Source organism: Meleagris gallopavo, chromosome 21, assembly GCF_000146605.3.
Source record: "Meleagris gallopavo isolate NT-WF06-2002-E0010 breed Aviagen turkey brand Nicholas breeding stock chromosome 21, Turkey_5.1, whole genome shotgun sequence".
NCBI classification, from domain to species: Eukaryota; Metazoa; Chordata; class Aves; order Galliformes; family Phasianidae; genus Meleagris; species Meleagris gallopavo.
Window position 1 is genome coordinate 6,704,004 of NC_015031.2, and position 16,222 is coordinate 6,720,225.

The 16,222-nt window shown below is 46.0% G+C and overlaps 1 protein-coding gene across 1 annotated transcript in view; it reads right to left on the bottom strand.

The window, feature by feature from the left end:
• Positions 1-15,816, bottom strand: part of LOC104913913 (RNA-binding protein Musashi homolog 2-like) — a 57,251-nt gene extending 41,435 nt beyond the window's left edge. Inside the window, exon 1 of the mRNA XM_019621971.2 lies at positions 15,702-15,816. Coding sequence (XP_019477516.1) covers positions 15,702-15,794 — 93 coding nt within the window. The 5' untranslated portion in view covers positions 15,795-15,816. The remainder of the gene's footprint in view (positions 1-15,701) is intronic.
• Between the last annotated feature and the right edge of the window lie 406 nt (positions 15,817-16,222).

A 16,222-nucleotide genomic window follows, 5' to 3' on the forward strand; every position in this document is an offset into this window, starting at 1 on the left:
ACTACCAATGGTTTCACTTCATTCCAAGCCCGTATGTTTTGCTTCAGAATCAAATGTCCTTCGTATCACCTCTGCAGAACGCCACATCCTCTCCCCGTGCTTCTCAAGGCTCCAGACCAGCAAGCGCACAGTGAGGCGGCCCTGCGAGCTGCAGCTCCTCAGCAGTGGATTCAGCACTGATTTGCATCAGCAGAAGTTGTTGACATATTTTCCTCCTCAGTTCCTTGGAGGAAAGCTTGGAACTTAATTCCCTCTTTACATTTGCTTATTCAAGTTCCAGTTGCATCTCCCCCTAACGTACCATTAGAGTTTTCCTTTTAATTACTTTTTCACATCATCCTCTTTCTAAGAACTCGGCTCTCTCCCCCACGGTCCCTTCTGCCAAGGATGCCTCCACCTCCCCTCCACCCCTCCCAGCAGCCACCGCCACCCCGGGGCTCCACGCTCTGCTCCCTGGGCTGGCATCCACCCGAGATGCAGAGCAGGCGGGCAGCAGCTGGGTGCAGAGCCCTCATCCCTGAGCACCACGAGTTTGGCTCAATGACGACTTCGCACTACGTGCACCGTCCTTGCAACTGTCCTAAGAGATTAAGGAACATAAAGCAAACTACTTAATTGCAGGCAGGTGTGCAAACTTATTCCCTCTGCCTGCACCTAATGCTCTTTGGAAACATCCTTAAAGGCAAAAAATAAATAAAACCCTTGGAGAGATTACACAAAGGAGACACAGCGAGCTGTGCTGCAGAGGGACAGGCCGTCAGGGCAGGGCATGGCAGCTCCTCACCACTGCTCTCCTGCAACCCTCCCTGCCCAGTCCAGACCTGACAGCAAGCCCCCTCCACCCCACCCATCACCAAACACTGGCATCTCCTCTCCTGCCTGCCCCATCCCACTACTGCAGAAACACAGAGCAAAGTACAGCTGACAGAGCCCACATTCAAAGCAGTGACATCCCACATATCCAGAAACCCAGCTGGCAGGACAAGGGGAATCTCACCCAAACCAATGGGAAACCCCGAACGCCGTGGTCACACCGGAGCACACAGAGCACAAACACTGAGCCTGCACACAGCTTAAGTCAGCAAGGTCACGCCACAGAAAAAAAGCAAGCTCTTTTTCACACTATGCTCATTTATACACTATAGGATGAAAAAAGAAGCATCATTTGTCTGTGAGGCTGTGCTCATCTTTTTGTAGTGCAACAGACAGAAGGACATCTCTCTTCCCCATTCAGCTTAAAGATAATTTTTTTCACTACCATGACGAGAGGCTGGAATCAATGTCAAGATACACAGGAGAAATCAGTTTACTTCCACAGTACTAACAGCACAGAGGAGTTCACCCACAGACACGATTGATAAACTGCTACAAATTCAGGCCAATATCCTTCAAGTTTAACTCCACATTGCTGCAGAAGACAAGACAGATCAGCAGCTACTTGGACAGCAGCTTGAAAGTATAAAGGGCCATATTAGTATTATTATTACTAGCAGGCTGCTGAGGATGTCTCCTATATTTACCATCTGGGTAAAATTACGACTTTAAACAGTCTGTTTGAAGAGGTCCCAAGAGCAGTGAATGTTTTCCATATATTCTCCCAATCAGTCACAGATGATGCAAGACAGATAAGCTCCTTCTCCCATTCCACCTGAGCTCCTAGCAACCCAGGGAGGGCTACAGACCAAGACCTCAGCCACTGCCCTGCTCTGGCTACTGAGGATCCTTCTCCCCACACAGCACACTGTCAATAGATTCAATCACACGGCAGGCAAGCATTTTCCTTTACAAACCACTGATACCATCACACACCATTTCTCTCTCCTCGGTCTGATGTTCAGTTTAACCTGGACAATTTGTTCTGCATTAATATTTCAATAGCACTATAAGCAAACGAACAGATTTCTTCCCGCGCTGCCAGCAGACGAGTACACGCACCCAGGGGCTGCTGCACTATGAGCTCCTGCTCAGAGCCACAGAAATAGAGAAGGAGACTCAAAGAGAGTGGGCAGCCCTTCCCTTGGACAGGAGCAGTTGTCCACCCGTGCCCCATTCAACACGAAGCTCTAGCACCGCTGACATCTGGATCACATTTGGTCGCACATGGCGGGTGCAAATGAGCACAGCCCCCCTCATCTCAAGGAGTTTTGCCAGTTACCATCCACCAGCAATCAGACTGAAATCATCAATTACGTCTAATTCTTCCCTTTCTGGAGCACCCTCCTTATCACCAACGGCCACGACAAAATCCTACCACATATTATCATTTTACACAGCATTATTACTGTGATAAGGCCAAACAGCCCCTGATACAAGTGTGAGTCTGTCCTATTTTCACAGCTCCTCTCCAGTTTGATTTACACCATGTAAATAGAGGTCAAAAGCAAGCCTCTGGTCCCAAAAGATGCATTCTCTCAGACTTTGACACCTTCTGTATGTTTTATGGAGCAAATTTTTAGGTCAGGGAATAGTATACAAATCTACCCACTTAAACAGAAAAGGAGGGACAAGAAGTACGGCCCTTGAGTCAGCAAAGCAAAAAGGGTACTTTCCACTAGGAACTCTTTTCCTAATTACCAACAAACAAGATGGAAGCAGCACCATTACAGATGCTTCCATTTATCCCACACAGCTGCTCTGCGAGCAGGGAACAGCCAACATTCACCACTTCAGGAAGGTTACCGCACTGCAGACCCTGCTGCCAGACCCACCGTCCCACTGACACGAGCCACGAAGCCTCACGCCTTGCAACAGGCAGCAGCTGCAGCATTGGAGCACGAAGACACCCAGAGCGATCTGAGCACTGCCAGGCACAGCCCGGCTCATCCATCACGTCACAGCCTCTCATGAGCCTGTCTCAATCTCCATTTTCAGCAACGAAATGCTGAGGTTATCAGGACTCAGCCTGCTCTGGCAAGGCACCGTCAGCCTCCCCAGTTTACCAAAAGGAACTGAGAGGTGCTACGGGGTGTGCTTTGAAACATCACTTAGCAGCACCAGAAAGGACACCTACCCTTCAATAACACTCGGATGGTCGAGCTGGGCTACAGTAATCAGATTCCACCAGAATCCTACAGGAAAAGTACAGCAAACCACTCACTGGGGGATCTGCAACCCCTTTCCTCCTGCAGGCCCCCGGGCCGGTTCTGCAAGGTCACAGCAGCAGCGGGGCGCGAGGCAGCAGCTCCGGCAGCGCCCGCCCTGCACGCTGCTGTGAGCCCGCAGCATCAAAGCAAGGTCACATTCCAGGGCGCCAGAGCGTGAAGGCGGAGCGGGCTTTGTGTCGATTCACTGGCTTCTGCCATCGCTGGGTATTTAATCTCTGCAGCTCTTCTCTTTCGACATGATGGGCTCCTCTGGAGTCATCACAGCCTATGGAGTCCATCAAGCAAATGAATCCAGATTTCACCAACGGCCAGAGCAGCTCACTCCCGCGTTGCTGACTACTGATAGCTCACTTCCATTTTGACAGAATGGTTCTCAGAGCTCCAAACAGGAGTAAGAAAAAAATTCAAGAGAGCACTAAGTAAATAGAGGCAAGGAAAGCCTACTGAGCTGAGCTGCACAGCCTGTGTGTAGGACAGCAGCACAGCATGGGGCAGCACTACAGTGACTCTTTACACAGCCCTTCAGATGGCAGGAGAGGTCTTCCTCTCCATCCCTATCTTTCTCCTTCTCCCATGTGAAGAGTCTGGCTCAGAAGTAAAGCAACCCCATCTTTACGAGGTATTTTTACTTCCTTCAAGTCAAAATACAGTCAGAAGGTCAAATGAAATATAGTTCTTCCAAAGCACCTGACTCTGTGAACTTCAGAGCGTAAATCTAATTGAAGACTATGACAAAAGAAAAGAAAAAAATCAATATTGCTAGTTCTAGAATGTTAGTGCCATTCTTTCTCGTTTGTTTTCAGAAAGTACAGGATGGACAGGAGGAGGGCTTCACACCATCCACAAATGGCAGAATTTGTGCTGCGCCTACACAAACCTCTGGTTCACGCTGCCTTGAACTCAAGATCAGTATCTGTGCTGTTTTATCAGACAAGGTCTGATTTCTGTTCTCTCTTTTATTTTCCTTTTTAAAGGTTTATTTTTAAAAGAGGACCACGCAACAGGGCCTCATCCATTTCAGGAAAAGTAAACAAAATTCTTCACAGGGAGGGCTGGGGATGATAGAACAAAGCCTGCTAGACTAAACTGTACAGAGGTGCATTTATCTGTCGTTATTTGGTATCACAGCAGCACAGTGACTTTGACCAAGGTCAGGGCAAGGTGCTGCACACAGACATGCTCTCTCCCCCCCTGGAGATGCTTGCAGCCACAGCAGCACCAGGGAAGTCACACCATTAGCCCCAGATTGTGGGTGAGGATCTGAATGAGATTAAAATAACACAGCAAATCAGTGCCACGTCTGCAAAGCAGACCTCCCAAACCTGGGTCCCAGCACAACCATACCTCCTTCCTCCTCTTTCCTTCCAGACTCATCACAGCCCACGCCAGCTCAAAACATTATCTTTTCCTGGTATGAACTTATCTGCACCTCGCACTGCCAGCAGTGCAAGGCGCTGAAAGGTGTCTTCCAGGCCAAAAAACAACCAAGTGATCCCATGGGATCCATCAAGACCTGAGCAGTTTTAACACAACACTCACATGCAAAGAAACACATGGGATACATGGGATTCTGTGGGATCTCTATGACTTCTTGGGACAGTCCTGCTTTCCGATTTGGACCAGCAGAACTCTCTCACAGGAGAGTCCTAGAAAAGTCCTTTGGCTACTGGGTTCTCTCCAGAGCGTTCTAAACAGGAGACTAAAGAGAGAGGTGGGGGCGACAAGGGCTTCAGCCTGGTGGGGACAGGAGGCAAGCAGGATAAATACTTAAATTCCTGCTTATTAGGAAATCCTTGGCAAATAACGTGAAGCCTAAAGGAGGTGTTAAAGAGATGTACACTCGGTATTATGGGAAGCTTAATGAGAAGCTGTAACCATTACGTATGTATCATATATGCAAAACTAGGTGAGGCCCCTGCGGACCTCCATTCTACATGAAACTTTATAGACACTGTAATGCATTATTTTTAATGATTCCCTTGCCTGCTTCGAGCTCTGGAAACCAAGAAGATCTTCCCTATTTTCCTGGCAGTGTGTTAGCACCGATACCTTGCTTGCTGCTAGACTTCTAGGTTATTTTAATGAGAAATAATTGGGTTACTTTCCAAGATTCTGCAAAGCCAATATGTGAACAGAAACTCTGAAAGTTGCTCAGCGTTGCGGTGCTCTTCACGTCCTCTACTGTCCACAGGGTTACTTCCCCTGGTAGACCATTTATCTACAAATAGGCCCACAAAAACGCTGGCACTTCTGCTAGTTCAAGTTTGCATTGTCATCATCCATCTCGAGGGAGAGCCAGGCCAGAGAAACAACCAGCTGCAACATCACAACGATTGCCCCTGCAGGAGATGTATATAATGAAAATTGAAAGCTGCAGGATGAACTTCTTACATACTTGTCCTTTTGGTTTATTCATCAGAAATAATTATCCGTGCTCACATTCACAGGAGCACATACTTTATGATGTACATTAAAATTTAATGGATTTTTAATAATACTGTAACTACAGCAGGAGCAGAAAAAAGCTGTAATAATAAACCATATGTGCCGTGTTGGTGGGTAAATGGTGTTGAGCAAACACTGACAACATGGAACCAGCCCAGGACCAGTGAGGATGGGAAGAAGGAACTCCTATCTCCAGTATTTGAAAATCACAATGACTGTAATGCTGATGGCTTAGCTTAAAAATCCCCTGCAAGGAGAGCTGAGTGCATGCATTAAATGAGCAAACACGAGTTCCTAAATTTCAGGAACCTATGGGTGATACCCAGCAGCTTTTGACAAGCATCCAAACTCCCCAGATCAGCTGCTCCATCCATGAAATGGAAAGAAGCAACAAACCAACCCTGTGACTGTGCCTAGAGAATGTGTCTAAACCCCAATTTCCACTGTGCTAATTAGAGCACTTAAGAGTATTTTATGAAGCTACTGATGTCTATTTCTTAAGCATCAGCAGAAATTACTGCTCCAGCAGGAGAGACTGACACTGGACACTCTCCTCAGCAGCTAAGAGTCAGTGCACAGCATCACCGTGTCACCAATACTTGGACGGACATCTATTTATAGACTAAGAAATTATATATGTGGTGTCCCCACCAACAGTGACAAATCTTCATTCAGGCATGAGTCACCAATTCATAAGCACGTTTCCAAAAATAAATCCTATTTACCAGAATTAAATTCCACACGCTCAGGAGAAAAATGTCTCCTTAAAAACAAAACAACAGAAGAAAGGCATGCTGGAAAAGCAAACAGTAGCAAACAAGCACCGAAGCCTTCGCCTGCAGGTCCTCACATTTGGTATGAGCACACTGCGACTGGAAGTGTTTAAGATGTAAAAATGAAGATGATTGCATGTTCTCATTACAAACCCCTGCCAAGGTCACCAGAGCCCTACCGTCCAAAAGCAAGTATCCAGAATATTCCTGGCGATTCATGCTTTGTAGGAATAGTAAGTATATTGCAGTTATTAGAGAGAGCAGACAGAACGCGCGCCAAGTAATCCCAGAAAATGTGGTGTTAAATAGAGGGTTCAAACCACAAAGCAGTTGATGGGGAATGTTAAAAATGTCAGCGTGGCTGAAAGACACTCACCAGTGGTGAATGTCAAATAGCGAGCTACTGTTCAGCAGTTCCAACAAGAAAGTAAGGGTACGTGGGTAATGGGACCGACGGTACAGTTGTTGGTACAAATTACATCCAGAAAGCAAAGAAATAAATAGATAAAAAAAATAATGCAAAAATGGAACAAGTTCAAACTTCTTTTATAGTAATAGTCTCCAGTTGAGCATAATCACCAAAGCTACAGTGATAAGATTGCCAAAACTAGACAAACATCTGTGAGATGAATTCATCTCAGAGGGGAAGCCAACAGCTTGTTATCATTAAAGAGGCAATGCTCTCCCTGCGTTTGAACTGCAGGCCGCCTTGTTACTGCGTTTGCTGAGGCAATTGCACCAGATGTTGGCAGCTATCTTCAGATGGATGACAAGCACCTGCTGTTGGGGAAATTAAATGCTCGTCGGCCTCCTATCCTTCAGGGGAGGGTGGGCCGGGAGGGGAAGAGGGGGAGTGGTGACGGCTGACCCTCTGAAATAAACCTATTTATGCAAAGTGACAGTAAGTGCTGGTTTGCCAAGCAGGGAAACAGAGTGGAAATTCATTGGATCTCTTCCATTGCCCCTGGTGAAATCTGCTCCTATCCTCCCCATCCTGACAATTAACAGGGAACCCATCTGAACCCGCTAAACCACTCCTCAGAGTCCTGGAGCAGCACAGGAACCTTCTGCCAAGGAGTCCCACCGGCACCACAAGCACACGTTGCGGGTCAGCACTGCAGGCGGAACAACCCATCAGAGGACACAGCTTGTAAATGCCAGCGTTAAAACAAATAGCGCCGTTAATGGGATCCTGCACGTACTCAGATCTCTGTGAGCTCACTGCCAGGACCACCTGGTGGCACCGGGATGTGTCACTGCCTCGCTTCAGATCCCTTCTGCAGGGTCAGGAATGACAGCAAAGGTCAGGATGGACACTAAAATCCACTTCTCATGCTAAATGCACGGCAGCTTTTTTTTCCCAACCAACTTGCTAATTTCCAAACTTCTGTGAAAGAAAAACTGCAAAACGTGGTCTTGTTTCATATGAGCTATCATTTCATTACAGTGCCTTCATTCCCTCACCTCCTCACACCTGTGCAGTGAGGACACTGCAGCACAGCCCACATCTCACACTGCCAGCAGCACCCAGCAGGGCCCAGATCACTTCAAAAACATTCTACCCTGGACAATAAACAGACAACCCCACTGTTACTGCTATGCACCTCTTGTGAACGTCCCTGTCAGAGACAAATGTTTGCTTGATCTAAACTGGCCAAATGCATTTAGGTATTCCTCAGATTAAGAGGCAGCTAATCCTCATTCTGCTTAGATTATCTTAATTGGCTCTTCATTTGAGCTACTTTGCCCTTGTCCCCATTTCCAAAGATGTATTTATAAATACATAGGCTGCATCACACAGTATAAACACGCAGTCTCTCCGGACCAGCACAGAGCCCCATGCCGTAGGGTTACCAATGGGACTCACACTAACCAGCCTGCTGCCCCTGGCTCCTACTCCACCGCCACTCAAATACGCCCAGGCACGTTTTTCTCTGCAAAAACAAACACTAAATTCCCTTAACAGAGGTATACACGTGTACGATGGATGTCAAATGAATTTAATCTTCTACCTCTGTAAAATTAGCATAAGTTTAATTAAATTGATCATAGCTCAGTACTGCATATGTGAACAAAGCCCTGTTACTTCACCTCTAGGACAGACCAAAAAATCATCCTGTTGGTTCTTACTGCCCTGACAGAATAGCACAGAAATACACATGAAGAACAAGAACCCGAACAAGAACTAGAAGGCTCACCACACTTCAACACCAACGAACTATTTTTCCATTAGAAAAACATCAGTTTCTTAAAATCAGTACACAGATCAAATCTGGCATTTCCTTGATGTTCCGCAGCAGGGCCGCAGTGCTGGGGGCAGAGGGCTGCTGTGCCCCAATCCCTGCAGCCAGCTGCTGAACGAGCCATGTCGTCCATTTCCAGGTGCAAAAGGCACTATTACAGCAACATGTGCTCTTTCCACACTTGGAACAATTTGCATGAAGTTCCTCGCAGATACTTTTAAAAGCATCCAGACTCAAAGCTGCTATCAGAGTGCAACACAAACATTTCCATCAGAGCAGTCCTGAATCTTCAAGCCCACCCACCCACGTTAGGATGAATCCAAGGGCACTGCAGGGATAATCTGAAGATGTTAGCAAACATGATTAGCTGAAGTTGTTAGGTACATTACATCATGCTTTTATAGAACAGAGATAGAACGAAAAATCAGATTTCATGGGGTCTCAGAAAATATACAGGTAATTTTAATGGTTTTGGCCGTGTTGCAAAACTGCTACATGCTGCAAGCAAGCGTTCACGTGTACGCTGGAAAAGTTAACGTGAATGTTTTCTTTTAACTTCTTTCATCCAAATGCAGCCCCCAGCCAATTGCTGATTCAACCTGGGGTCCTGGTGTGCCTCAGGGCCAGCAGTGGTGTGCCACGCTCTGCAAGCTTGGGATCAGAACTGCTCCCAAGATGAACACAGACCAGCCATGACTTCACAAAAAGAAAAAAGAAAAAAAGAAAAAAAGAAGAAAAAAAAAGAGGACAGTTATCTTTAAAAGTCACCTTTTAAACCAAGGATGCAGGCACTGCCCAGCAGCTCCCAGCCGGGTGTTTGAGCTAGGCTCTGGCAGAGCTGCAGCACTCGCTCTCAGCAGCTGGCCGGCACAGGATGGACCCTGACCCAGCCCAGAAGTGCTGCCATGGAGCTCAGCCCCAGTCCGCTCACATCGCTTCCAGCACGGTGTGCCCAGCACTGAGTCCACGCGGCTGAAGGCTGCGAGTGACAGGACTGTTGGCATATTTACATTTCCCATGCCCTACAGAGCTCGCTAAGTAAGAAAGGCAAGACGAAACAGCTTGCCCAAAGTCAGACAGCAAGTGGGTGGCACAGTGGGAAACAGAAGACAGATGTTCGGGGCCCCGGCTCTCCACCACAATTACCTCATCTCACACGGGTTACAGCACAAAAGCTGCCGTGTCGTTTCATTTAAGCAGAGCAAGAAAGGAAATAAAATCATGCTTTAAACTTCTGCTGTGCTATGATACAGCCGCCTTACCCGCAAATCCTGCCTTAACATTTCCTCTTTTCATAAAATCCAGGTAGAAACCAACCTCTAATTTATAACAAAACCACTTCCACAAAGCATGTGTCTTGTTACAGACCACCTAAAAACTGACTTCCTGTGTACAACCTTCATTGAGAGAATGAAAACACTTTTTTTTTTTTAAAGCAACGATCGAGTTCCTTGGTTTATTAAAAAAAAAAAAAAGAGCATGCGTGGGAGTGAGTAGAAATAATAAAAGTGCTCGAGGCCACGAGGGACCACTACATCCCAGATCTCTTTGTCACATGCCAAAGCAAAAATTTAAAGGAGTATTCTTTACCTTTAGAGTAACACAGATGCAACATTCAAACCAGGAACTCCGGAAATATCGGGACTTAACGCCTGCGGGGAGGGCAGGGCAGCCCTGCAGCACTGCTCCCAGCTCATCACAGGCTGCAAACAATGTGCTCATCTGGGGCTCAATCTAAGGAGCTGCAATGAATCAAGTTAAGCAGTTCTCCCAAAGCACTCCTAGGTAACTTCGGAAGAAGAATGTAAGGGCCTAACTGCTATTTAACAACAGGCCAAGAGCTCAGGATCTCTCTGAAGGGAATGGTGACATAAGCAGCAGTCTAAGAAAAAAAAAAAAAAAAAAAAAAGAGCCAACATCCTCTGTTTTGCATTTATAAAATATTTCAGGAACTTGGGCTATTACAGACAAGAACATAAATGAGTCCAAATCTGTCCCTCAGTTTCATAGAATGTCACCACTTCCCAAATACTGAATCTGGAAATACAGTACTGAAACATGCGGAAAGCTAACAGCTTGTCATATCAAAAAATGATTTTTCTGCAAAGCAAATATTTTGAGAATGACCATCCACGTATCCCATTAACCATTAACTCTACACATCAATGCTCAAGAGATGTAATAACGCAATTCAGACTGTGTGCCAAGCCAAAATTAACTCTGCTTTCACTTTCATGCCAGCAGAACTCCCTGTACCTCCTGGCTCTGGCCTCAGCCCCAGCTCTGTGCAGACTCCCAATCCCCAGGACACAAACCCAGGAGCAAACCACCTTTTCTCATGCTAACAACTCCACTGCAATAACATCTTCAGAGGCCACACTCAAGGTCTCAGGAAAAAGTAAACCAGTGAAGTGCTTAATACTCCAATGGCGCATTAACTCATTCACACCCAGACAGCCCTGCCAAGCAAGGAGGAGTTTTCTTTCATGCTTTCTTGATTTATATTTTCACAGCTGTCAGAGAAAAGCATGTAGGAAGCACATTATGTAAACCACCCGATTAGGCTAAAATCCTCTGTGTGGATCACACCTCCTTCCCTCTCCTCTTCCATTGCAGTTTCATGCAGAAAGTAGAGGGATTTTTTGTCTGCTACTGAAAGCAGATTACTTTTTTAAAGGTTAAACTAGTCATTATTTGCACTGCTGTCCTTGTTACAACACATGACAGCATACAAGGAAAGGAGCAAATTCTCATCCTGACGCTTTGCTCCTTGCAGCACCGCTGCACGCAGCTCTGCCCACCTCGCACCCCAGCCCTGGTGGCAGCAGGGAGGGTTTAGGAGCAGTCTCCTTGTATTTGTTAACTGTAACGAGACAGGAAGCCATGGCTACAGAAGGGAGAGATCAGAGGAATGTAATCTTTCAAAAACACAACTGTTTTGCGGGAGAAAAAAACCAAACCAACATCAGAAACCAAAAATTATTATTCCGCTGGTTTGTTCTGTGTCTCACAGGAAATAACAAGCAACTGTACGAAACCCTTCACATCCAGAGAGGTAATTCAGAAATCCTCTCTTCTTTCAAATTTTCTAAATCTTAAAAGCCATTCTTGAGGAAACAACATATTCCGGGCAAAGCTGAAGCACGCCTGCAATTTGTCTGAGGGACCTGGTGGCAAGCCCCAACAGAAAGCAAAACTAATGCACGCATCTTTGTTCTGATTTCATGTGGAACTTTAAAATAAAAACCAAATGCTACAGCGCCCATTCCCAAAAGTCATTTCAGGATTGCTGTGAAAGACAAAACAGAGCAAACGCTCCCGCTTTGAGATGGTGAAAGCAAGCACAACAGCTGGAGCCACCAGCACCAGCACTGCTCTGCCAGCAGTTTAAAATAACTGTATGCAAAGCAGTCCACAAAAATATTTCAGACTTCACCTTTAAAAAAACACTTTTTTTGAAGTATAAACTTATTTTCTTGAGAGGTAGAGAAAACACTATGTCTTTTCTTCCAGAACAGTCATATCTGGACTGATCTAAATAGTTGAGGACAGCCAAAACGTACCTTTAACAAAACTGTTCCCAGCAAGCTGGAAACATGGGCTGGAAACACCCAGTTTCACTCAAAAGACTGCTCCCCCAGGACTGGCTGTAGCCCTGCATGAAGAACACCACTGAACAGAACTGCTCCAACAGTTGAGTCCAGAAGTGCCCGGTCCCATCAGTGCCCCCTGGCACTGCACTGCACTCCCAGCCCAGCTGGGCCCAGCTGTGCTATGGGCCTGGCTCAGCACGGGCAGCGATGGGGTTAAGGCAGTGCCAGACCGCAGGCACTGGCGGCCGACCAGGAGGGACATGGGAACCAGGGCAGCCAGCTATAAAGGCCTTATTGTAGCAGCCCACTGGATTGGAAATGACTTGTAGGCCTAATGAAACAAAACTTTGGCAGTAAAACAGAATGAAAGGAATGAGACAATAAAAGACAGGAACAAAGGGAGCAGAGTTGTTTCAGCTTAGGAAAATAAGCTCACTTTGTTGTTGGGAAAAGCCAAAGCCGATTAGGATAAACCAATGACTAGGCATAAGTCTTCCAAACTAATTACACAGTTCGCCATGTGAAGTGTAATTGCAAGTCACAAAATAAGGACTACATTACTTTCACAGGAGCTCAACGAAGGGAGTGCTACCCAGTATAGCCGGACCCACAGGGGTCCCTCACTACCCTCGCTTGCAGCCGGAGATGTGCAGGATGCGCTCGCCCTGACAGAAGTGCAGACAGAGGAAGGCCCCTCTGCCACCACAGCCCCGGGTGAGGTGCAGCGAGGCTGTGCTCTGCTCCCAAACTGCTCCTGGAAGCACTGAGCACCCCAAGAGGCGCTGAGCCTGGGGAGCAGTTTGGGCATGCAGAGGGCAGCCGGGCCCCTCCTGCAGCAGGCCGTGTGCCCGCAGCCTCCACAGCACCAGCCAGCCACAAGGCCTTAATTACTCTGCTCTGCACTCTGTTAAGGTTTTTGATTTTATGCAGGTCATTTTCCCCTATCTTCCTCTGAATGATGGCTGGGATTCCCACAGATCTTCAGCTTTACTGAAAGAAATAACTATCATATCAGAAGCTTCACAATAAAAGTCTCAAGAGTTATCATTACCACATTTGTTGGCGTGCTAGCTGGCAGGCATTTCCACTGGTGAAGTCAGGAAAGAAGGTTTATTAAATGCAGTTTTCTTTCTACTGGAGAGAAAGGTTCTGACATTTACTTTTCAGAAAGAAACTGTTTCAAATTCAACACTTCAGGGCCCTTGGTGCCAACTCCCGTTAAATTAGCACGTCAGCTCGGCCCAGAGCTGCATGGCTGTAACCACGGACTGCACTGAGAGCAACCTCCAGTTACCAGAACAACTGCCCCTGGTTGCAAAGCTCTCCTCTGCAGCAAGTACAGACAGGATTCCGAGAAGCACAGCAGCCGTTAAGCAATTTTATTCACACCAATAAGAAAGCTCAGCATTTCAAAGAGGAAGTCACCGGAGATGCTCTTATCAAACATGGGCGGCTCTGCTATTCTCTAATTATGTAATGCAATTGCCTTTTATTTTAAGAAAGTGCTAAGAAAATGCAAACCTTGCCATCAGTCCTAATGCATTGTTTCTATTGCAATGGCTTGACAGGAGAGGGGTGTGCTGAGCAGGGCACAGACGTATCATCAGTCCCTGCCACCATGAGCCTGTAACCAAAAGCAGCAAGTGAAGTTAAGGCCTGGGAAGGAGATGGGCATGGAAGAGAAGGAAGCAGCTCCTACAGGTCCCACAGGGACAGCCCTCACTGTACCTGAACAGCCCACTCACCACAGTGCACTGAGCCACCTGAATCAGCTGGACCACAAGTCCATGATTCCTAGGGTCAGTAATTACCTCTGCTCCTTCTCACAACTGGAGGCTGGCATCACCTCGGACACCCCCAAACCAAACTGCCAGATGACAAACAACAAAATGCAGTCAAGAGCACTCAAGCACCTCCAAAATACCACTGCCTTCAAACTCTCCTGATCACAATGTAGCACTGAGCAGCACAAGACAGAGATGCACCTGGAAAATGCTACTGGGCAGCACCCTGCTGGCCCTGAGTCCCACAGCTGTCCAGTCCCAAGGACTGCCAGCCTCAGCAGGATGAACCCCGGCTCTACTGCCAAAGGAAGGGGTTTCAGCCCTGGTCACAGCTTACACAATTATTTCCAGCTCCTTCATTTTTCAGCCTTCAACTGACAACACCTGAAAAGTACCTGATTCTCCACAAGTGTTGCTTTTTGAAAACCCTTCTTTAAATTCAAGAAAGGCAGAGCACAAAAGCAGGAACTGAAGCATCCCGAACCACAAGTCACTACTGAAAAAATGGATGCTGTCTGCATTATCAAGGACTGTAAAACTACCAGATGGTGAAATTAAAAAGACTAGATTAAGAGAGCATCCAGCCAATATGCAAAGCACTTTTACTGAAACTATTATTAACTTCAAAAATACAGGTTAGAGGAGTTCCACAATTAGAAGTAACTACAGAAGAAACATCCAAAAGCTCGTGTAATCCTTTAATAAAAGGCTCAGCAGGCTGTAAACATCCTGCCGGAATCGAAGATTATTATTGAAAACAAAATGAATGGCTTGAAAAACAACTATCAATCCAGCACAGGAACAGTTTATAAACTCCCCTCCTCAGCTCTCAACAAAATACTGCCTGGCCAAGGCATTTCAGAGCCAGATAAAAGAAACATAAACTAACTACAAGGAATGGGAGCTGCTTTGCTTTGGGATATCCCACTGTGTCCTCAGGCAATCAAGCATCTAAATCATCAGTTGATGCAATCCAAAGGGCAGAAACCGAGCTGCACAGAGCGCCGAAGGTTCAGCGCCCATTGGGAGCACTGAGTTCAGGGCCTGCCCGCCCTGCCCCGGCACGTCAGCTCACCCACAGCCAGCACTGCTCCGCCACACGGGGGGCACCATCGCAGCTGGAGCTGCTCCAGGTGTGAGCTGTTTCACTGCAGAAGAGAACATTCCGGCAAGGTCCAGGCTTCCTTCAGACTCCATATGCTAGCTCTGCTTCGTTTTTAACGACTTCAGGACTCTATCTATGCAAGGATCTTGCTAAATATTTTTTTAGTAAGAAACAGAAGAATGATCTGGTGACTTCATACTCCTCTTGCTATTCACATGGTTCCTAAAGGCATTTCACAACTTCACAAGCTCTCTCATACACCTCTATACCTCCTTTAGCTGCTGGAATCAGAGCCCACAGGAGGCTTGTGTTATGGAGCAGACAACTGTGTAATTATTCAGGTAAGGGTCATGTTCCTCCTGAACACAAATTCAACTCCCAGTGATTTTTGTTGTTGTTGTTATTTTTATTATTTTTTTTTTTTTAACCCTAAGCAATGCTAGATGATGCTGCACACATTCAAATACAACAAACAATAGGAACCACAAAACAAACTTAAATAGGCTTCAAAAAATTATACTGCAAAGCAGAAAATGTGGCTCTCCTTCGAGCACAGGCCTCACTGCACTTTTGTTTTTTCAAAACACTTTAAAAAGAAAAGGGAAAAAAAGGAAGAATTCAAAGAATGCAGCGCTCACTCAGGCAGGAACTTACCTTGCCAAACTGTTCAAAGTATTGCTTTACGTCTTCCACTACTGTATTAGCCGATAATCCACCTACAAATATTTTCTTTGTTCTTGTGACCATCTGCAAGAAATTACAAGACAAGCATATGGTTTAACCAGATTATTTCAAACAATATGTGGAAAAAAATATATTCTTCAGATGCCATCCCTAGCCCAGTTAATGAGAATATTTCTCTACAAAAGCAATTCAGATTCTATTTGATTAGATACTTTTTTCTTTGTCTTGTTTTGTTTTTATTTGAGAAATGGATGAGTAAAGGCACTCAATAACAACTCTAGCCCCCGGATATTTTTTTTAATAAATGATTTTTATTGTGTTTCTCAATGCAAATATGAGGGAAAAAGGATTCCTCATAGCTACCATCTCAGAAAGGCATGGCATTTTCCCCTCATCTTTCCTAAAGACAGAGCACACTCTTTAGCAGACTTAAGGCAATTTCATCCAACTGAAATGCCCTGTTATTAAGTTTCCATGGGTGGCTTTAAAAG